Genomic DNA, 24409 nt, shown 5'->3' on the forward strand with positions numbered 1-24409 from the left:
GGGGTCTAGGGCATCGTAGGAACCCCCCACGGCTACTGCTAGTTGTGTTGATAGGTTCAGGGGTCTGCAATCTGATAGTTGCCAACTTCTCTGGTTTTCTGGACGTAGCTTATATTTTTGTGTCTGCCTCCTACGGTGACTCAATCATAACAATGATCGCTTGCACAGTGCTCCTTGGGATGTTAAAAGTTTTGGAAATCATTTTGTATCTAAATCCGGCTTTAAAATTCTCCACAACAGTATCACGGACCTGCCTGTGGTGTGGTGTTCCTTGGTCTTCATGATGCTCTCTGTGCTTCAAACAGAACCCTGAGACTATTACAGAGCAGGTGCATTTATACGGAGACTTGATTACACACAGGTGGATTATATTTATCATTAGTCATTTAGGACAACATTGGATCATTCAGAGATCCACAATGAACTTCTGGAGTGAGTTTGCTGCACTGAAAGTAAAGGGGCCGAATAATATTGCACGCTCCACTTTTCAGTTTTTGAATTTCCACAAAAATTTAAAATAATCAATAAATTTTGTTCAACTTCACAATTGTGTCCCACTTGTTGATTCTTCACCAAAAATTTACATTTGGTATCTTTATGTTTTGAAGCATGTTGTGTGGGAAAAGGTTGAAAAGTTCCAGGGAGACGAATACTTTTGCAAGGCACTGTATATATTTAAAAAAAGAGAACTATATGTTCGGTATTGGTATATTCATACTAACATGAACAATGATGCCACACGATGAATTCCGCAAAAACGAAACATTAAAATAAAAAAAAAATGGCAGAATTACCTTTTATTCATTTCATTTTGAATTTATATTCTTGTTTTTCAATACAGTAATAAAGTGATATGTGTAATTCAAAACTTCAACTCATCCCACAGGAAAGCTATGTCCATGGAAAAATATAAAAAAAAAAGTTACTGCATGTCTCTTGAAAGAAGAGGGTTGAGAAATAAGACATGTAAAAACAAAATTTGGCTGTAATCTTAAGGGGGTCAGAGAACATAAATAGTGTTCAGAATGACTTTTTTATCATTTTAGAGTTCAAGGTATCACAAGAACCTTTTTTGATGTGGTTTTTTTTTCCAAGTGAAAAATTGCACGGAAGTGGCTCATCAAAATAGATGCATGTGAACAAGTCCTAAGTTGCTCACCTTTTCTCTGTCCTCAGTCTCTGATATCACTTGTGAGATTACAAAGTAGCACTAATGTTCGTGGAGAACCATTTTGGTATTCAAAATCCAAACCAAGGGTTAACCTCTTTAAGCTGTCTTAAGCATGTTAAAATGAGGCAATTCAGGTTTTTTTTTTCTTTGCGGTACTGGTTAATTAATTTTATATTCTCGTAATTTTGAGAGTCCAAAGTTTATGAATGTGGTGATACCAAATGTGTTTACTTTTTTTTTTTTTTTAAATGAAGAAGTAGGGCGATTTTTTTTTTTTTTTCTTTTAGATTTTTAAAACTTTTTATTTTTAATCCCTTTTTGTGATACAAGAAACTGTGATCGTCTGGTCGCTTATGATTTAATGCCACAGTATTGAAACCATATAGAACAAATCACTATCTCATATGAAGCTCAGCATGAGGCAGGAGAGAGTCAAAAATGGCAGCGACAGTCATTCAAATGCAAAAGTATAAAACAGATGCAGTAATCATTGTCTTGCCAGAAGGCACAATTCTTTTTTTAACACAGTCATGTAGCATGTTATTTGTCAAATTCTAGATTGCTACAGCTGTTTACAATCCGAAGCAATAATGATACAGGAATACATCACCAGTACCTGGCTATATCACTACAACTTTTCTGGAGGGTTCAACTCCAGACACTGAACACTCCAGCCTTTGGAGGCCAGCTGCATAAGCCCCAGACCACACCCTGGGATGTAGATAAGGTGGACATCCTTCCACCTGCTCTATGGATATCCACATAAAAACTAGCACATTATTCAAATTAGCTTAACCCCTCCCAACACTTACTGTGGTGGAGGAAAAACTCTGAGTTTTATATCACTGATGCCATTAGGCATAGTGAAACATATTTCCCCTCTAGCACTTTACCAGTGACTTTGTCACAATACATACATCACCACAACCGTATGGGAATAAACATGCGAGAAATAGGAAGAAACCACTATGGCTAAGTAGAGCTGTAAGGGGCGCAATAAGGGACAAAAATAAAGCATTTAGCGAATTAAAGCAAATAGGTAGTGATGAGGCATTAACTAAATACAGAAGATTAAATAAATTCTGTAAAAAGCAAATCAAGACAGCAAAGATTGAGACAGAGAGACTCATTGCCAGAGAGAGTAAAAATAATCCCAAAATATTCTTTAACTACATAAATAGTAAGAAACTAAAAAATGATAGTGTTGGCCCCCTTAAAAATAGTCTGGGTGAAAAGGTGGATGAGGATGAGGAAAAAGCCAATATGCTAAATGACTTTTTTTCAACAGTGTTTACACAAGAAAATTCCATGACGGATAACATGATCAGGGATAAAAATTCTCTGTTAAATGTCACCTGCTTAACCCAGCAGGAAGTACGGCGGCGTCTAAAAATCACTAAAATTGACAAATCCCCGGGCCCGGATGGGATACACCCCCGAGTACTGCAGGAATTATGCACAGTCATAGATAGACCATTATTTTTAATCTTTAAAGATTCCATAATAACAGGGTCTGTACCACAGGACTGGCGTATAGCAAATGTGGTGCCAATATTCAAAAAGGGGACAAAAACTGAACTTGGAAATTATAGGCCAGTAAGTTTAACCTCAACTGTGGGTAAAATCCTGAAGGGTTTTCTAAAAGATACTATACTGGAGTATCTGGAGAAGAATAACCTCATGACCCAATATCAACATGGGTTTACAAGGGACCGTTCCTGTCAGACTAGTCTGATAAGCTTTTATGAAGAGGTAAGTTCCGGACTGGACCAAGGGAATGCAGTGGATGTGGTGTACATGGACTTTTCAAAAGCTTTTGATACGGTGCCACACAAAAGGTTGATACATAAAATGAGAACAATGGGGATAGGGGAAAATATGTGTAGGTGGGTTAAGAGCTGGCTCAGGGATAGGAAACAAAGGGTGGTTATTAATGGAGCACACTCAGAATGGGTCACGGTTAGCAGTGGGGTACCACAGGGGTCAGTTTTGGGCCCGCTTCTTTTTAACATATTAATGACCTTGTAGGGGGCATAGAGAGTAGAATTTCAATATTTGCAGATGACACTAAACTCTGCAGGGTAATCAATACAGAGGAGGACAATTTTATATTACAGGAGGATTTATGTAAACTAGAAGCTTGGGCTGATAAATGGCAAATGAGCTTTAATGGGGATAAATGTAAGGTCATGCACTTGGGTAGAACGAACAAGATGTATAATTATGTGCTTAATTGTAAAACACTGGACAAAACAGTCACTGAAAAAGACCTGGATGTATGGGTGGACGACAAACTCACATTTAGCGGCCAGTGTCAGGCAGCTGCTGCAAAGGCAAATAAAATAATGGGATGCATTAAAAGAGGCATAGATGCTCATGAGGAGAACATCATTTTACCTCTATTTAAGTCACTAGTGCGACCACACTTAGAATACTGTGTACAGTTCTGGTCTCCGGTGTATAAGAAAGACATAGCTGAACTGGAGCGGGTGCAGAGAAGAGCGACCAAGGTTATTAGGGAACTAGGGGGTCTGCAATACCAAGACAGGTTATTACATTTGGGGTTATTTAGTTTGCAGAATCGAAGGCTTAGGGGTGATCTTATTACAATGTATAAATATATGCGGGGACAATACCAAGAGCTTTCTAATGATCTTTTTACTCTTAGTCAGTTTTTAATCAAATGATGTCATAGACCTAATGGAAAATGGAAGAATGAACTGGGTAGAAAGGCAAAATGAGCAATTGTAAGTACACTGTGCTGTATAATATGATGACTGCAATATATTAAGAGGATAAAAACTTTGATGGGAAGAGTGCTTCTTTAAAATCTACACATAGACAGTCATTCAACTGATGTAAAAGAGTGTATTTTTTACCTTCATCATACTGGTATATGGAAGTATTCTTACTTCTTGTATACAGATTAGCGAAACTGACTGCAGTATTTCAGGCAGGAAATTTGAGTGAATTTGACAGTGGTCAGGAGCCAGACGGGATCTCTCTGAACCACCTCCAACCTACCGTCATCCATTTCTTTTAAAAACTCGGCGCACATGGCATTGAGCATGTGTGATGTCCCACCATGTAAAGTGGAGCCAGGGATGCCAGCAGTTACGGGATGTTTTCCATGGGTCCTATCTGGCGGTTATATAATGCTGTCCTAGCTTCTACTCACTCACTTCTTCTGCACGGCAAAGGTTTTTTTTTTTGTTTTTTTTTTTACATTTATAGATCCCATGTGTGACAAACAGTAATGTATGCCTATGAAGTTGCATCCATCAGGCGTATTTGTCAGAAGATCGCTGAAAAATGAAATGTGAAATACCCTTATTAATAACCTTGCATAGGTCTTATATTCATACCTGTAGTTGAGCCATTGTAAGCTACATCCGGTTCCATTATGTGGCTTCCTTTTATTATAGCATCAACTTTGTGCTGTTTTAGGCGCCTTTTAAAAAGCAGGATTGTTGTCAGACGCCACTACATGGCGTGATGTAATACATAACCGAAGATTTTCACTGTCATGTGGAAATCTTCCAACCTACATTTGCATTCTGGATTCTACCCTTTAATTACATCTAGTCATCGATTTGTGTATTTGCTCCTTTTGTCTAAGTGGATTTTCGTCTACAGCCAAAGCCGTGTGACTATGGTGTTCATTAAACTTCAGAGATTTTAATGCGGAGAGAGCCTTCTTTATAGGATATTGACTTGGAAGCAGTAATAAGGCAACGCTTCTCTCTGTTCTCCATAGAGATGCTGGCAGGTTCTCCCTGCCTTGTCAGCTTTGCAGATTTGTGTTGCCTTCGCTATCAAAAAGGACATTACTGACTTAATCAGAGGCAGACAACTACCCGGAGGTCGTTTGCAGCTTCTCTGACTCTGGAGATGAAGAAGAAAAGTTAATTTGGCAATTATGAGACTTAAGAAAAAGTTTCATCGTATGAAATTGACGGGCGGCTCATTTCATCACTCCGTAATAAGGCTGGTTCGGACTAAACACTAGACGATCCTTGTAGAAATGCAATGGAATAACTTGTTTCTGACTCGTGACATTGTGAATAAGGTCATCGGACAGTTGTGGCATCATGTTCATTTCTTAAACAGGCTTTTTCACTTGGATCCATTGGGTAAAGCAATTTTCCATGACTAATTTAATCTAACCCAATAATAGTAGTCAGTGGGCGATCTGGCTGTGGGGAAGAAAACCAAATTACTGGTTGAGATTCCAACCTGTTGCATACATGCCTTGAGGGGTCCGCATCATGGCCCCATTAATCAAAAATGGCAGATATAAAGCATAGCTCATTTATTTACATACCGTATGTTGTGAGCGAAGATGGACATAGTACTAAATGTGCCACGAAGTAGGCCATTAGTAGTTACGCTGGTCAAAATGATGGCACTTTTTCTATAAAAAATTTTTTAGAATCACTTTTTAACAATACTCCCCACCCGACATCAGATATTGGCACTAAACATGTCATAATGTCGGCTGACCAAAGAACAAATTCTATATGAACGTGAGCAAAGTCTTCATCACCGCTCATATATACATTTTCAGTTCTGCTGGTTTCTTTTGGAAACAGTCGCCAAGTGGGTCAACACATTCATGCAAGTCGCTGGAGCATAAGAGGAATTCCGCTCTGGACCATTGCTGGACCATAAGCCCTGACCATTGATGGAAAAGATCAATCTTCAAGGCAAAGTTCTTCACAGCAAGACATGATCTCTTGTGTCTGCATTAACAGATTCTATGCACAGTCATTAATTTATTAGGCAAAGTACTAGAATGGAAGAAGTTCCCTTAATAAGGTGTATTAACCCTTTTCCTTGTCTTGGCCACAGAGGTGATCGCTAAAAGGCCGTAGCCTGAAGTGTGCACCCTCGTAAGGGGTTTACCCACCTTCACACCCATTATATAGCTAGAAACATGAATATTTGAAATGTTCTTGCTGATAGCTGAAACAATCAGAAGTTATGACCTTTTCTTACATAGTGTGGCGCCACCTGATGCTTAAAATATATAGCAATATCCACTTGTATCTGTGCTGGTCACACATGCTCTGTCTCTCTTTACACAGCCAGTTCTCTGCATAGTGACTCTCTATGTACTATTAGGCAGTCAAGAGGAATAGCGTACAGGTCCGAGGGCTAAAGGAAATAGTGACTCATTTTACAGAGAACTGGGTTTGAGAAAAATTACTGAACATGTGCCATCAGCAGCTCTTAGCTTATTAGATGGACACACACAGTTTGAGATCACCTAGATTTAAAGGGGTTAGTTATCCACTAAGTAGTTCCTCCTTTCAAAATAAAAATGACATATACTTTAAGCTTGCCTCCTGCAGTGGTGTCGGGTGTTCCGGGGCTCTCATGACATTGTTATGCCACGTGAGCCCTGCAACTAACCAGCTGCTGCTATTGGGCTGCTGCGCTTTCACGGCTTTCGCTTGTCCAAAGGAAGTGAGAGCATTACAGCCCAATATAGGCCACTGATTGGCTGCAGGGCTCACTTGGCATAGCAATGTCACAAGAGACCCGGTGCTGGAGTCCAGTATATGTTATTTTTATTTTACAAGTGGGACTACTTATTTTAGAAAAGGTTGTCCAGGTAATTGACATCCTCTCTAAACCCCAAGTGGCATCCAACTATTTATGTCCATTTATTAAGCTGAAGGCTGCCTATCGCGCATACTCAATCATTTTCCCTGCAGTCAGTTCTGTATAATGGGCTAGAAAAATATTCAGAATTGAGAGTCCTCAGTGGTTGATACCTTTTAATGGCTAACTGAAAATATGGTAACACATTGCAAGCTTTCGAGACTACTCAGGTCTCTTCATCAGGCATAGACTAATACAAAATCTGAAGAGTCACATATTTATGCACAATACAGCACAGAAAAAATGCAATAGATGAGACAAGTGACGTGAAGCAGAACATAAATCCATGCGACACATTCATTCCAGCATTGAGAGTGTCAAAGGTCGTCATAAATTTATACTCACTTGTTCTTGGACACCATCATTAAGCTAAAAAACAATGAAATAGAGACGTCCCTGTATCAGAAGCCAATCGACCGTCCAACATACCTTAAATGGGACAGTTTCCATCCAAAACACATAAAGAACTCTATTATCTATAGCCAAGCCATCAGATACAATCGTATATGTTCCAACCCCATGGATAGAGACAAACACCTTGGTCGCCTCAAAAAGACCTTTTTGAATCAGGGCTACCATCCAAGAACAATTGAAAACCAAATTACAAGAGCCACCAGAATGTCAAGGAATCACCTGCTACATTTACAAAGCTAAAGAAGAAAATAACCGGGTGCCTCTAGTAGTCACCTACAACCCAAATCTGGAAGTGCTAAGGGGAGCTGCACGGAAATTACAACCTTTACTACAAAAAGATGCACGATTACAATCCATTTTTCCAGACCCCCACTACTGTGCTTTAGGCAGCCCCCAAATCTAAGAAGTATCATTGTCAGAAGCTCCCTGTCCTCTCCAACAGCTGGAGGAACCTTTCCTTGCAACCAGAAAAAATGTAAAACCTGTCCATCTATAATGACCACGGACAAGATAAAGATCCCCAATTCACATCAGGACTACAAGATCCCAGGTACTTTCAGCTGCATTACATCTAATGTGGTGTACTTAATTATTTGTACTAAATGTCCAACAGGGGGTCTGTATGTGGGGGAGACAGGGCAAAAGCTTAGAACAAGGATGAATGCTCATCGTCACAATAAGAGAAAAAAGAATGGATCTATCTGTGGCAAAACATTTTTGTACGCCTCATCACAGCAACATGGATATGAAATTACTGGTATTGAAAGGTAACTTCACATCTCAGAGAGAGAGAGAAGAGTCTGTGAGTACAAATTTATGACGACCTTTGACACTCTCAATGCTGGAATGAATGTGTCGCATGGATTTATGTCTTTTTACATCAATTAAGGAATTTGCTCCTAAGACCGTGTGGGGGCATCACAACACATTAGGAGACCCCAATCAGAGGACAATAAAACATCCGGACTCCTTATCTATGAACTGGAGCAATATTTATGTTTCTCCCTCTCCCATAATGATAGTTCTGCTTCACGTCACTTGTCTCATCTATTGCATTTTTTCTGTGCTGTATTGTGCATAAATATGTGACTCTTCAGATTTTGTATTAGTCTGTGCCTGATGAAGAGACCTGAGTAGTCTCAAAAGCTTGCAATGCGTTACCATCTTTTCAGTTAGCCATTAAAAGGTATCAACCACTGAGGACTCTCAATTCTGAATATTTTTCTATCTACTGGCTAACACGGTACAAAGATATACATCTTTCCTGTATAATGGGCTACTGTTTCTTTTAGAGCAGCCAAGAGAATTCACCCTCAGCCCTGCTCGCTATTCCTCTTGGCTGCTCTGCAGTGCATAGAGGAGCACTATGCAGAGCATGTGCGACCAGCAGCTCTCAGCTTAATAGATAAACGTGCACATGGCTGTACACTTTAAACAGGAGGCAATATACTATGCAAGCAAATGTCTCTTCAGTGGATTCTATTTAAACCACATGTAAATTAAAAATACCATTCATTTTCTATCCCAAGAACAAAGACAGCTGACCACACCTGAAACCATTTTCAGGGCTGGCATTGGAAGGAGTCAAACTGGGCAGTCGCCCTTTGGGTTCAAAGCATTTGTATTCTGAGGTCAAGCTTGTTTGATGTATTTTGGGACTTCATAGTGTAACGGACTGGGTGGAGGAACTACTGTGCCGTGATCTAAGTAGAGTCTGGAGGGCTGTTACTAGGTGGCTCACCAAGTCCAAAAACCTGGTTCTACCTCAGGACGGACCTCGGGTGGTTGGCAGCTGACCCCTAAGGGACAAGAGGCAGGAATGATAGACTTGTAAGTACTGGCTGGCACGGCTAGTATTGTGACTCGCATGACAGACACACGGGCAGTTGGGTACTGGCAGGTAAGACTGGTATCTTGGCAGGTGGTCACGGTTGATAGGCAGGCATGGCTAGTAGACAGGAAGGCTGGCACAGCTGATAGATATGGAGGCATATTGGAATATGACCACTGGGACCTGAGAACTAGCAAGTGGAAGAAAAAAACAAACTAACAACGTTGCACAGGCACCTCCCATCAGGTGGAGGTGCCGTAAATAATAAGTGCCTCCCAGCCATTGGCTGGGGACACTAGGATGGCATGTGCCCTAAGCATAATGCCTAGGGATCTACAAGACATGCGCATACCCACAGCGGTGAGTGAGTCGGTATCATGCAGAGACGCTCGCGCTACACACAGTCATGTGACCATGATGTTACCAAAGGTCTCTCATCTGCAGAAATCTGGAGCTGAAGAGGAGAGAGGCTGGTATGTTCTGCGTGTGCATGTATACACATGTGTATGTGCAGTGTGTGTTTGCATATATACATATGTGTACGAGGTATGTGCAGTGCATGTATGCATATATACACGTATAGGTGCAGGGTGTGAATACACGTGCATGTACATTTCTGCCAGAGGAGGCACGACACTTGTAAAGGTCCTGTCACACTAAGCGATATCGCTAGCAATATCGCTATAACGTCACCGTTTTTTGTGACATTATAGCGATATTGCTAGCGATATCGCTATGTCTGCTACTTACCTCCGACCGGCTCCCCGCTGGTTATCGCTGATCGCGCGAGAACGTCCTGGGCCGTTTCTCGTCGTCAGCTTCCTGCGGCGCCGACGAGCAACGCGTGGACGTGGGTGGGAGGACGTCAGGATCGCCGCGTCTGACAGGTAAGTAGCGACCCCCGACTCCTGCTATGTCGCTGGTGAGATCTGCCTGTGTGGCAGCTCACTAGCGACCACTTAGCGATTCACCAGCGATCCTGACCGCGTCATATCGCTGGTCGGGATCGCTGGTGCATCACTAAGTGTGACACTACCTTTAGATTGTCAATTTATTAAGTGTTTTGCGCCTCTTAAAGGGAATATGTCAGCAAGTATTGCTTTGTAATCTGACGACAGCATGAGGTAGGAGTGAAAATTTAGATTTCAGGGATGCCTCTCTTATCAAGCTCCATGGTTTTATTTACTTGCAATGATTGTTTTAGCACCAGGGGCTTATCAGCCTCCTGGTCCCAAAGTGTCCCCTCCTTTGATAAGCACCTCACTGTCTATACAGTTTGTATATACAGAACCTGATGTGGGCGAGGTTTGCTCTCTCCGCTCCGCTTCATACTAAATCTAAAAACTCTTATTGTGTCAGAATGACTGCACCCAGTAATCTAAGTGATACATTGTTGGATTCAGGATCTCTTTGCCTACATTAAGCTGCTCTCAGATGAGGTAGCAAAAACCTTCTGACAGATTCCCTTTTAATGAATTAGGTACATCTTACTCCAGGGGCCCCATTAATTAAGACTGACCTGTACAACACCAGTCTTAAAGGGAACCTGTCACTAGAAAAAAAGCACAATTTGAAGATATGGGGTTAATCTGCAGGTTAATAGCGTTCTTATGCTGCCTCACACTTCCACATAGCCTAACACTGCAGAGAGAAAATGAACTTTATTTTCTCCAGCACCATTCCAGTGGTCAGTCATGGTGCGGAGCTGGTGCTGGTTCAGTCACACTCTGAGTATACAGAGTGGCGGCTGTAACCACTCCCCTGGCCCTGACTGACAGCTGGCCCCAATCCAGATCCAGTGTCAGTCATGGCCGAGGGCGCCGTTACAGCTGCTGCTCTCTCCGAGCATGACTGAACCCGATTGCGCCACCCCTGTGACTGAAACCGCGCCTTCGGCTCTGACTGAAAGTTGGCCCCAGTGCAGAGCCAGTATCAGTCAGGGCCAGGAGCTCAGTTTCAGATGAGGGTGGTGCTGGCGCTGGTTCAAGCACCGCAGAGCGGCATCTGTACCCATGCCCCCAACATTAGGGCTGGCTGTCAGTCAGTGCCGGGATTGCTGTTACAGCTGCTGCTCTGTATACTCGAAGTGGTGACTGAATTAGCGCCACCCCGAGGACTGAAACAGGAACACTGCTGTGGAGAATAAAGATAATATTCTCCTTACAGTATTAGGCTATGAGCAGGCGCCGGTCAGCATAATAACGCTTTTAACCTGCAGATTTTGTATATCTGCAGATTAATAGCATTTTTCTGGTGACAGGTTCCCTTTCATGAATCAGGACCATTGTTCTCGTTAGTGCACTGCCCAGTGTAAATAGATGTGCTGCCTATAAATATGACATATATGGGGACAGAATCATCTGTCAGTCACTGTTATAACCCCATCGTTCTTCATCAGTCTGTAGAAAGATTAGATTGTTGTATATAGAAAAAGGAAATAGGATGGAATTCATGATGGAATTCAGTGTTTAGAGAGTTGTGGTGATGTTCCAGAATGTGATGGCATGTGTCACAATGCATTTTTGGATCTGTGGCAGATCTGGCTTCTCAGATTAAAACTTTTTTTTTTCCTTTCAGGCCATCGGGGGTTAATGTCAGTTTTTTCCCCTCTGGCCTGCTGGTGTAATTGCATTGCTGCTGGGTCAGCTGATGTGGTTGGTGACCACTCCCACCATGAGGTCACCTGATGCATCAGCTGACTGTCGGTGTTAGAGGTTTCTGTTGTGAGTTCATTTTTCCCTTCACCAGTGAGGTCTGATGAACTCCCTCTTCTGGCGAAGGAAGGTAGTGAGGCTGATTACCAAACAGCTGAGCAGGTAGATGATGACTGGGTCACAGGAACTGATGACTGGATATAAGGCAGCCGACGCCCTGCTGCCTTGCTGGTGATCTTCCTGCTGGATTCTTGGAGACCAGTCTGATTTCTGCTTCTCAAAGCTAAGTTTTACTCTGCCTTTTGTACACTTTAGTTCTGGTTTTGTTTGCCTTGTTTTTTGGAGTTCAGCCATCCCCGGACGGGGGTGAGCTGAATTCCATTTTTGTCTCTGATCTGTTGATCTCTGGCTCTGTCTTCAGAATATACCTGAGTGCTGATATAGTCTTTTTGAAGCCTAGCGACTTCAGGGCCTGTTTTTCCTATCAGTCTGTTGGTTCATTTTTGGATAAGGTTTTTGCGGATTGCAGACAGCAGCTTTTCTATCCTGTCCTATTTAGTTAGCTTGGGCCCCATCATTTGCTCAACCTATCTTTCTATCTGTGTTAGTGTTTTTTCATCTTGCTTCACAGTCATTATATGTTGGGGGCTGCCTATTGCTTTGGGGTCTGCTCTGGGGCAGTTTAGATTTCCCCTTTCTGTCTTTAGGCTAATTTAGTTCTCTGGCTATGATCGTGGGGTCTAGGGCACCGTAGGAACCCCCCACGGTTACTGCTAGTTGTTGTGGATAGGTTCAGGGGTCTGCAATCCGATAGCTTCCAACTTCTCTGGTTTTCTGGACTTAGCTATTATTTTTGTTTTTTCCTCCTTCGGTGATTCATCCATAACAGGTTTCTACTGTAGCCAAACTGGTGTCTTTATCCTGCTGTGTGGTGCTTTGCAGCAGAGAAAGCTAAGTGTTGCATTTTTTGTTACGTTGTCCCTTTTGTTGTCTGTCTTTCCATTTTTTTTGTTGTATTAGTGCAGCGGTGGGACCAGTGTTCTCACCTGCCAGTTCCCTACTTAGGGATAAGAGCAGGGCAAGTGAGGGATTAGGTATCCTGCTCGGCGACGGGGTGAAAGAACCCTTATAGGGATGATCGGGAGATCAGGGCACATCCTCAGGTGAGTGCAGGAGGTGTCCATTTCCCCATTCCCTATCAACAGGGCCACCGTTGTTATTGTTTCCCTGGTGTTCCCTTGTGTTGTTGTGCCGTTTGGTGACCGACCAACCGTTGAGTCGTTTCAGTCACTCTGTGACAGCATGATTGTATTTCATTATATTTGAATAAATGTTATTTATTTTGTTTAAGAATAGATGTGGATTATTCATGGGGAAAATAATAAGACCTCCCTAGAAAATAAGCCCTTACTTATCTTTAGGAACAAAAAATAAAATAAGACCCGGTTTTCTTTTCATAGAAACCCGGTAACAATTGACGGGTTACGGAAATATGTACCGTATTTTTCGCTTTATAAGACGCTCCGGATTATAAGACGCACCACAATTTTTGAGGAGAAAAATAAGAAAAAAATATTTTTTAATAAAATGGTGGTGCCTCTTATAATCCTTGCATCTTATTGCTTACCGGGGTTGGTGGCTGCGGTGTAGAGGGATCCCAGGCTCGCTGCTGGAGGAGGCAGGCGTGGAGTGATGCTGCAGGCTGCATTCAGGGATGAGGGGGGGCTCCGATGTGTGCTGTTGCTGCTGCAGAGTCTTGTGCTGGTGTCAGGTTTCTCCACTTGTCCGGCGGTTGGAAGCCGGTGCTGCGGGTGCTCCGGTGCGGCGTTGTGTGCCCATCGATGCCCGGGGCTCTGCCGACATTGTTCGACAGACCAGAGCCCCAGCATTTCCTCGGTTCCCTGTATATGTGCGCTGAAGTGCCGGTAAAAAAAAAATGGCCGCCGGCGCGTGCGCAGATGGGATCTCGGGACCAGTTCTCGAGAGATGAGATCTGAAATCTCATCTCTCGAGAGCTGGATCCCGAGATCCCATCTGCGCATGCGCGGCGGCCATTTTTTTGCAGGCACCACCGCGCGCACACAGGGAACCCAGGGAAAATGGCCGCCGGCGCGTGCGCAGATGGGATCTCGGGACCCACCTCTCGAGAGATGAGATTTCAAATCTCATCTCTCGAGAACTGGGTCCCGAGATCCCATCTGCGCACGCGCCGGCGGCCACCTTTTTACCGGCACACAGGGAACTGAGGAAATGCCGGGGCTCTGGCCTGTCGCTCAATGTTGGCAGAGCCCCGGGCATCGACGGGCACACAACGCGGCACCGGACACACCCGCAGCAGCGGCCAGCAACCGCCGGACGCCCCCGATCACAGCCTAGGTAAGGCATGTCCGCTTTGTAAGACGCACCCCTGTTTTCCCCCCAAATTTTTTGGGGAAAAAAGTGCGTCTTACAAAGCGGAAAATACGGTACCTTATTCATAGATTTTTTCATTTTCTATGATCTACATAGTTTGATTACTAATGTTGGGACAAACGCCCTTTTAGGACATATAAACATAATAAAGAGGGAATCCCCATTTGCAAACCCCGCTTCAGCGAGGTGACCGGCTAACTTTGGACCGACCTTTCTCTCTGTACATGTACAATTTGCTATGTTGGCTTTCTATGTAGTTTGATTCCACTGCTGGTCTATATGACCTTGCTTCATATAATATATTAGCAGTTTTTTTCTTACATAGATAAATACTCAAACCACCTGTTTTTATTTTTCTTTGGTATGTATGTAATCCCACATTGTACAGTACTTTAAAAAAAATCCCATTTTTGTGTGTGAGCCTTGACTTCCCCTATCTGTTTGTACCTATTACAGATGTATCCATCGTGCGTAGGAACTGCACGGTAACATTTGCAGTAAATTAATCTGACAAGGTGGTGCACAGCAAGCCCTGTTACTCTACAAGGCAGCGCAGTGGTCTCTGCTGGGAAGCTGATCACTGTGTTATACCAGTCTTTTATCCGAACTTCATGTACCCTCCCTTAGGCACTGTGATAGACTACCAGCATCATTCACATCCGTGATCTCTCAATCTACAAAATAATACTGCCTGCCATAAAACCTAATGCGCACGTTAATTATCCTTTATTTGTGTGCCCTTGTGAGTAATTAAAATCAATTTCTAACAAACTATGAGTTTCCCGAGGCCTGTTCTTTCCCACAGTGTCCTGGCTTGTGGTTTTCAACTTATGAACTGAAGACATCGCCAATTATTTTGTGTTTTGAGATCAGTGTTGGCGCGAACTTTTACTGTTCCTCGTAGTGTCTTGCATTGCTAATACCATGGTCGAATTAAAGTGTAACTGTCTCCGATTAAATAATTTAGAACTGATGTTGCAGAAAGCAAATAGAACAGAATAATGACCATGGCAATATCTTTTGTTTCTGCTTTTTAAAAATGATCAGATGTCTAGCCATGACTGTGTTTTCCTGGTCAGTGTCATAGCAAATGTGAATCAAGTCAATGGGCTACTACATTTAATTAAAGGGTTTGTCCAGTGCCCCCGAAACATACGTAAATGAGCTTTAAAGGCGTTGTCTGCTACTTTTACAACTTCCTTTTAAATGAAGTAGTTTCCAATGTAAAATAAAAATAAAATATACTGACCTCCTGGAAACGGCGCCTTTCCAGTGATGTCACCGTTGGGTATCCAAAGGCTCATGCTTGTGTCGTTTTTATGCCACTCACTTGTTTTGCTTGTTTGTTTGTTTGTCTGAAGGAAGTGAGAGCGCAGAAGCCCAATAGCAGCCATTCATTGGTTCCAGGGCTCGCGTGGCAAAACAAATTTACATTGCTGGAACAGTCCTGTTGAATTGTTGTATTTTTTATTTTACAATGGAGACTACATAATTTAAAAAGGAGCTCTCCATGTAGTTGGAAAGTTTGTTGCTTAACTTGCTAATATAGTTCAAATATGCCACGTGACCCGATTGTCAGGAAGCAGATCCTGTCTAGGGTACTAGGGTACAACATTTCCCCTTCTAGTTTTTTGCACGGGTGGTCTGGCGTAGCTAGTGAACTGAGCCTTATATCTTTCACCTTAAAGAGAATCTGCTAGGAAGTTTTTCTATTAATCTGAAAGCAGCGTAATATAGGTCAAGACACCCTGGTTCCAGGGATGTGTCAATTTACTATCCTGTGTCTTGTAGTTTCAATAAAGTCAGTGTTTTATTAGCTGTATATTATCTTTGCCTGACTAGGTCTCACATACATGACACTCCAGCAAACCCGTGTAACCCCACCACCACCACTGATTGGTAGCTTGCTGACCAAGTACACAGGAAGCTGCCAATCAGGGATGTGGGCGGGGTTATACACGACCCAGCATTCTGACTGCTGCTATATGTATAGCATAGAAAACAGCAGGGATTTTATAAAAAATGCATCAATCAGACCAGTAAGTGATATATCCCTCTATTAAGGATTTCTTGCCTAATAATATGCAACTGCTAAATTAGATAGCAAAAACTTGCTGACTGATTCCCTTTAACAAATGGCTCTGTTCATGTGTCAATGCAGTAAATGTTATTCTGTGTTCAGTGGAGATACATCTTCTGAACCTGTCGCAGGGGAGGCAACCTGTCAATTGGGGCACCTGGAATAATTCAACTGAATTGGCAAATTATAGATTTTTCTTTATTTTTGTTTTATTAATTTTTCAAAGCCCTTATTTCATTATTGTTACAGTTAGATCTCCTACAGCAAAGCCAATAAAAAGTTGATGGATAATATCCAAAGATGTCATTATTTTGAGAGTTTATTTATAGGGGCCGATTAGGATTCTAAGTTCCTGAATGATTAGTGTGGCTCCTTTTTCCCCCCAGCTTCTTTAGTTGTGTATCGCACATATCCAAGCTAGTGGTAGTACCAACAGCAATGTTCATCCTTTTAATGATTGTGAGAATGTAACCGTACAATATTCTTGTTTTCTCTTTTAGAACTGACCAGTTGGGCATGTTTGGGAAAAAGGAGTTTGACCTTTTGGCTCCATTTGTTGACAGCTTTAGTCTAATGACCTACGACTATTCAAACCCTCATAGGTGAGTAGTGAATTACACATAATATTTAATAGTTACGGTATCTGGAATGTAGTAAACATATTTCATAAGGAACCTGGAGATAAACAGCTAGGTAAAAAAAAAGTTAATATTTCTCATAAACTTATAGGGAACCAATTACAATTGCTCATGTAGATTCTCATGGGCTTCAGGAAAATACTAGAAATTCCTTACGCATTGCACTTAATTGCAAAAAAGTCTGCCAATTATAGGCTAACTGAGTTTCCTTGTCTGACTGTGTATTAGTAAGGGACTGGAAGAAACAAGTTCAGTTACTCCGTTCTTAAAATATATTGCAATATTCTACCATTTAAAGGGATTGTCCCATGAAAAACATTTATTTCCTGTCCCACTGGGATCCCCAGCAATCTTGAGAATGGGGATTCCATGTGGGGTAGGTGTAAAAGAGTTGTCCAGTACTTTTATATTGATGAACTATCCTTTGTGTAGATTATTAATATTAGCTCAGTGGAGTTCCTATGAGGAGGTAAGTCCCAGACTATACCACAGAAATGCAGTGGTTGTTGTCTATATGGACTTTTTAAAGGTGTTTCATACGGTGCCATGTAAAAGGTTGGTACATAAAATGAGAATGAGACTAAGAGAAAAAATAGGGAAACAAATTGTGGTTCAGTGGGATACCTCAGGGGTCAGTATTGGACCCTCTTCTTTGTAAAATGTTTATTAATGACCTTGTATGGTGCATACAGAGTAGAAATTGAATATTTGTAGATGAACCAAAACTTTGCAGGGTAATCAACACAGATAACTTAATATTACAGAAGGTTTTGTGTAAGCTGGAGGCTTGGGCTGAGAAATGGCAATAGAAGTTTAATGTACGGTAGATAAATCCAAGGTTATGCACTTGCAAAAAATGAGGAATGTGATGGTTCAGAATCCGCGCTACCCAAGGTTCCAAGATACGATCACACACGAAGGTGAAACATGAATGCGGTTTATTTTGGTAACACGTTTTAACCCCTTAACGACCGCCGATATGCCTTTTAACAGCGGCAGTTAAGGGTACTTATTCCTCAGCGCTGCTTTTTAATGGCGCTGAGAAATAAGTGTATAGCGCCTCCCAATGTTAGAAATTCTCCGGGTCTTGGCTTCCGGGACCAATGATCGAGGCTCCCATGGCGCGTGCACATCACGTCCTGCAAGTCCCAGTGACCGCAGCTTCAGTATCAGGATCCTGGCAGACTGCCGCGGCTGAGCAGGGTAACTCACCCAGATTGCGGGAGGGCCCGGGGTCCGAAACTGCAGGGAAAGTTCCGAGAACAGGACCTGCGACAGTAAAGGTAGAAAGGAGTACAAGGACCTACGATCATGTGACCACAGTGGGCGGCGCTTAGTGTCACACTGCTGGAGATGACTGTAGGATTATACTACAGGGATTCTGTAGTAGTGGCGAAGGAAACGCAGGTCAGACAAACAAGGGGGTCATACACGGAGAGGGTGGCGCGGTACCAGAGGGTCAAGCAGAGAGTAGTCAGAACGTAAGCCAAGAGTCATACACGGAGATAGCAGCACAATACCAGAGGGGACAGGCAAAACTCGTAACAGGGACAAAACCGGATCAGAACCAAACAAGCATAGAGTATCACAGTCACAAAGCACACCAGGGTCACACACACTCGGCCAAGGGTCTGAGTATAAGCGACGAGGAATGAGCCCACAATGAGGCTATAAAAAGCCTCCCAGAACCTCAGAGTGTCCACATTAACCTCTGAACTACCTAACCCCACAAGCTGAGCAAACCATGACAGTACCCTCCTCTCAACGGGGGGGTCTCCGGACCCCCAGGTTTCCCAGGATGCCGGGCATGAAACGCACGAACCAGACGGTCAGCGTGTACTGACCTGGCTGGTACCCATGACCGCTCCTCCGGACCGTACCCCTTCCAATGTACGAAATACTGCAAAGAGCCCCGAACCCGCCTGGAGTCCATAATATGTTGAACCTCGAACTCCATATGTCCCTCAACCAAAATTGGAGAAGGAACAGTGTCAGTGCCTTCCCTCACCGACCCCAAGGGTTTAAGTAAAGACCTGTGAAAAACATTATGGAGTTTTAAGGAGGGAGGAAGACGGAGGCGGTAGGTTACCGGGTTCACCACTTCGATGACCTCATAGGGGCCAATAAATTTAGGCCCCATTTTGGTGGAGGGCAGTCGAAGATTTATATTTCGTGTGGACAGCCACACCTTATCCCCACAAGACAGTGTCTGAGCAGCGTCCCTTTTCCTATCTGCAAAACATTTATATTTCTTCTGAGCCTTAGAAATATTTACACGAACCTTTGTCCAAAGGTCCTTGAGACAATTGACCCCGTCCTCTGCCCCCGGACAACCAGAATCTATCCGAGAAAATTTGCCAAAATGAGGGTTGATCCCATAATTAGTACAGAATGGTGACCTACCAGTAGATTGGTTTATCCAGTTGTTGAAGGCGAATTCAGCTAATGGTAAGGCATCAGACCAGTCGCTTTGCAGGGTAGAAGTCAGGCACCGAAGAATTTGTTCAAGCGACTGGTTGGTGCGTTCAGTTTGTCCGTTGGTTTCTGGGTGATACACTGAGGAAAAAGACAGAGATATCCCCAATTTTTTGCAGAAGGCCCGCCAGAACTTAGACACAAACTGAGTCCCCCTGTCTGACACAATATTAGTGGGAACCCCGTGCAAGCGTACCACCTGGGACAGGAAATGTCTAGAGAGCGTATCTGCTGACATTAAACTTGTCATGGGTACAAAATGTGCCAATTTAGAAAACCTGTCCACCACAACCCAAATAAGGCTAGTTTCACACTAGCGTTTATGAGCGCAGCGACGGCCTGCGCACGGCCGCCGCTAAGCCCCGCCCCCTGCCGCGCCTCCGCCGGTAGCTCCCCCCACCGGCGCATGACGCTGCATGCGCCCTGCGTCCCCTATCTTTATCACTGGGGGCGCAGGCCGTGCGCAGTATGCGTTTGGCGGTGCATGCGTCCTTTTGACGGTGCGCCGACCTGCGCCAAACGCAACCTGCTGCAGTTTGGTTGCGTCGGCGCACAGTCAAAAAGGCGCATGCGCCACCAAACGCATACTGCGCACGGCCTGCGCCTCCTGTGATAAAGATAGGGGACGCAGGGCGCATGCAGCGTCATGCGCCGGTGGGCGGAGCTACCGGCGGGGGCGCGGCAGGGGGCGGGGCTCATAAACGCTAGTGTGAAACTAGCCTAACAGTATACCCACAGGATGATGGAAGGTTGGTGATGAAGTCTGGACAAATGAGTCCATGGCCTTCCTGGGACTGGCAAAGGCACCAATTCCCCGGCCGGCCGGCAACTCGAGCTCTTAGAACGGGCACATATCCCACATGATGCAACATGTTTCTTGACATCTGGGGCCATTAAAGGCCACCAAAAGACCCTTGCCACTACTTCCCGTGTGGCAGCTATACCAGGGTGTGCACTCAACTTTAAATCATGGAACTCCCACAGGAGTTTGTTGCGCAAATGCTGCGGGACAAACAATTTGTCTACAGGTTTGGAGCTTGGAGCCAAAGATTGAGCCCCCACAATCTCTTGCTCCAATTCCGACGACACCTCGGCAACCACGAGACTGGGTTGAAGAATGGGGGACGGCGGATCTGGGGTGGATAGCGGCTCAAAACTACGTGATAAGGCATCAGCCTTTACGTTCTTAGACCCTGGCCGAAAGGTAATTGAAAACTGAAATCTGGAAAAAAAAAAAAGCGACCAGCGGGCTTGCCTGGGAGTCAGTCTTTTGGCCGATTTGATGTATTCTAAATTTTTATGGTCAGTGATAACTGTAATAGGGTGAGCCACCCCCTCCAAAAAGTGCCTCCATTGCTCGAACGCCAATTTAATAGCCAGAAGCTCTCTGTTGCCTACGTCATCATTTTTCTCCGCTGGAGAAAATTTCTTAGAAAAATAGGCACAGGGCCTGAGATTCGTCAGAGTAGCTGGTCCTTGTGACAAAACTGCCCCCACCCCCACCTCGGAAGCATCCACCTCGACCACGAATGATTTGGGAGGATCCGGTTGGACCAGGATAGGAGCAGATGAGAAAAAGTTTTTTAGCGTCAGAAAGGACTGTTTAGCTGATGAGTGTCATGATTCAGCGTGGATCTGACAGATTAAATGAATAAGTTAACTTTTTTTCCCCTTTGGCTAGGTGCCAAAGTGATTGCCCCCGGTGGCCATTAGAATTATTACACGTGGTGTCGTTCATTCTAAGTTGCCCCGGTGGTGGTGAGTGGTAGTGCACTTTAGTTTCTTTGGTTTAGTGCACGTAATTATAAATCAGGTGTGAGGCGCTATAAAAGGGAGCCAGGTTTGTTCAATCACTGTTGGTGATATTGTGTGTTAGTCATTCACAAGGAAGCCTGGGTGAGGAAGGAGCTAAACATGAGTCCTGCGCAGCCCAGCCAGAGGGGACAAGTGGCAGCTATGTGGTCTGCAAGAAGGGCTGGCATGGCGTGGTGGAGTCACAGTTTATGGTGTTGGCAGGAAGTGCTTGCATGGCTTGATGGAGTGACGGCTATGGAGAGAAGTTGCACTCAGCATGCGGGACTTGGTTGCTGAGAGCTGGACTCAAGCATACTTGACTTTTTGGGCAGGAGCTGAACTCATCTTTGGGACTCTGTTACTGGAGCTGCAACTGGTGGTGGACTCTGCTCCAAGGCTGCACTATGGTGAAGGATCCAGTTATGGTGATGGATACGGGTGGAGGAGAAGATGCAGGTGGTGGGCTCTGTTGCTAGGAGCGTACGCAACAGAGCAAAGCTAAGTGGTGTTTCCCCTGTATTAGTCATTTTCCCTCGTGTGTTTAGTGCAATGGTGGGATTAGTTTCCGCACCGACCAATTCCCTAGTGAGGGTTTAGGTTCAGGGCGAGCTAAGGTTTTTAGGTTCCTGTGCGTCGCCCGGTGCGGAACCGGCATAGGGAACATTAGGAGTGCAGGGACACTGGCTCAGGGGAGTTCAGGAGGTCTCCACTTCCCTATTCCCTATTGCAGGGCCCACCATTGTTAATGTTACCCAGGTTCCCCCTTTATTATTTAAATTCGCCTTACTGGGGGCGGGGTTTCCAGACTACTTTATATATACGTGTAATATCTAAATTCGCCCCACTGGAGGCGGTGTATCCAGGGTCACGTGTGTCTTATGGGTTCGCCTTGCGGTATTCGCTGCGTCCAGACACACGTGACCGTGACAATGAGGACCAGTTTCTGACATCTGCCCCCTTCTGTGAGAGGCTTAGTTACCTGAGAAAACCCTTTAATAAACTTGCGATAATTCGCAAATCCCAAGAAGCGCTGGAGTCCCCTAAGGTCCCGGGGCTGGACCCACTCCACAATAGCTTGCACCTTCTTGGGATCCATGCAAAACCCCTGAGGTGAAATTATCAGACCTAGAAATGACAATTCCTGAACAAAAAAGGAACATTTCTTGAGTTTGACGAACAATTGGTTTTCTCTGAGCCTCTGAAGCACTGTTTTAACATGCAACAAATGGGAAACTTCGTCAACAGAATATATCAGGATATCATCTAGGTATACCACTACAAAAGGCCAATAAGATCCGAAAATACCACATTGATAAAATTCTGAAACACTGCGGGTGCATTGGTGAGACCAAAAGGCATTACTAGATTTTCAAGCAACCCCTCAGATGAAAGGAAAGCAGTTTTCCATTCGTCCCCTTCTCGTATTCTTATTAAGTTGTAAGCCCCTCCCAGATCCAGTTTAGAAAACCATTTGGAACCGGAGAGCTGGTTACAGAGATAAGGAATCAACGGTAGGGGATATGTGTTCCTGACAGTAATTTTATTTAGTTCACGAAAGTCGAGGCAGGGACATAGGCCGCCATCTTTTTTCTTAACAAAGAAAAATCCAGCTGCAACCGGGGAAACCGAGGGTCTTATGTGCCCCTTACGGAGACTTTCAGAAATGTACTGTTTCATAGCTAGGCGCTCGGGGCCTGAGATTGGACAGGTGAGCTTTGGGCAATTTGGAATCAGATCGATGGCACAATCAAATGGCCTATGAGGGGGTAACGCCTTGGCCTCGCTCTCAGAAAACACGTCCTCAAAGTCTTTCAGACACTCCGGAATACCCTCCAGACTAGTAGAGGACACAGAGACAGGTTTTGCTATTTTCATACAACAAATTGATTTATGGTAACAATCAGCACACTTGGACGCCCACTTAACAATCTCCCCAGATTCCCAGTCAATCACTGGGTTATGGCACCGAAGCCACGGCATGCCCAGCACCAGTCCTGCTGGCAATTTGTCCATGACAAAACATTCAATTTCTTCCACATGGGAAGAACCGATTTTCAACGTAAATTTTTCAGAAACCGAAATTATCCCAGTTCGGGTAAGAGGAGATGAGTCTATAGCCACGACTTTAAGTGGTGTGGAAAGCCTGACTGTCCCTATCTGGTATTGGGAAACAACCTCAGAGTTGACAAGGTTGAGTGATGAACCACTGTCCACCAGTGCTGTAGAACAAAAACGGACATTGTCTATCAACAGTTCAACCCTTAGCAAACCTTTAGAACATGAGGAAAAAAGTACCTGAAGGTCGGGGCAGCCTCCTCGATCACTACCAAGACCTAGTCGTTTCCCATTGCCTTGGAGGACGATGGGCATGAGGGACAATCCTTTTTCCAATGACCAGACTCCCCGCAATAAAAACAGAGCTGCTTCTCGCGGCGGCGTTTCCTCTCTTTCTCTTTGACCGAAGTGGCACCGATCTCCATGGGTTCATGGGCAGCACCGGTCTCTTTGCTGCCGGAGAATAGGGATGTCTCAGAATGCATGACACCCCTAGCCCGCAGTCTGTGGTCCATACGCACGGCCTGAGTAATGGCATCCTCCAAGGTGTCAGGTGGGGAATGGAGGGCCAGAGCATCTTGTTCGGACAGGCCTCTGCGGAATAAGCCCTGAAGGGCGGCATCATTCCATGAGACCTCCGCAGCCCAGCGTTGGAACTCCGCACAAAACTACTCAGCCGAGCGTTTACCCTGATGCACACTCATGACCATATCTTCAGCCACACGTACTCTGTCAGGCTCATCATATATGCGGCCCAGGGCATCAAAGGCATCCACTGTCATTCTCTCGGGGGTGACGGGAGACAGAGAGAAAGCCCAAGCTTGGGGGGCACCCCGCAGCAGAGAAATAATAACCCCCACCCTCTGGAACTCGTCCCCAGAGGAACGGGGCCTCAAAGAAAAAAAAAGCTTACATCCCTCCCTGAAGGACATAAACTCCTTTTTATCCCCTGAAAAGTGGTCGGGCAATTTGACCGGAGACTCAGGGGATCCCACAGATACGTCCCTATTGCCGGGACCAGGAGACCCTGCCGCCATGGCCCCCTGCACGGTGTCTACCAACTGCTGTTGTGTATGGGCCATTGTGCGCTGTTCCACATTGAGATTTTAGAACATTTGGGTTAGATGTTTGACCTGATCGGCCAAAGCCTGCAGGGGATCCATAGTGCTAATTTGCTCAGAAAATATACACAACTTCCCCAACTCTAAAAAAAAATGT

At 44.4% G+C, this 24409-nt stretch overlaps 1 protein-coding gene across 3 annotated transcripts in view; it reads left to right on the forward strand.

Moving 5' to 3' along the window:
* CHID1 (chitinase domain containing 1) overlaps positions 1 to 24409 on the forward strand; it is a 540982-nt gene that overhangs the window by 217835 nt on the left and 298738 nt on the right. For all 3 annotated transcript variants that reach the window (XM_073554356.1, XM_073554355.1, XM_073554354.1), the window contains exon 9: positions 16730 to 16831. In XM_073554356.1, coding sequence (XP_073410457.1) covers positions 16730 to 16831 — 102 coding nt within the window. The remainder of the gene's footprint in view (positions 1 to 16729; positions 16832 to 24409) is intronic.

Source organism: Dendrobates tinctorius, unplaced genomic scaffold (genome assembly GCF_039654945.1).
Source record: "Dendrobates tinctorius isolate UK_male_01 unplaced genomic scaffold, ASM3965494v1 ptg000211l, whole genome shotgun sequence".
Classification (NCBI taxonomy): Eukaryota; Metazoa; Chordata; class Amphibia; order Anura; family Dendrobatidae; genus Dendrobates; species Dendrobates tinctorius.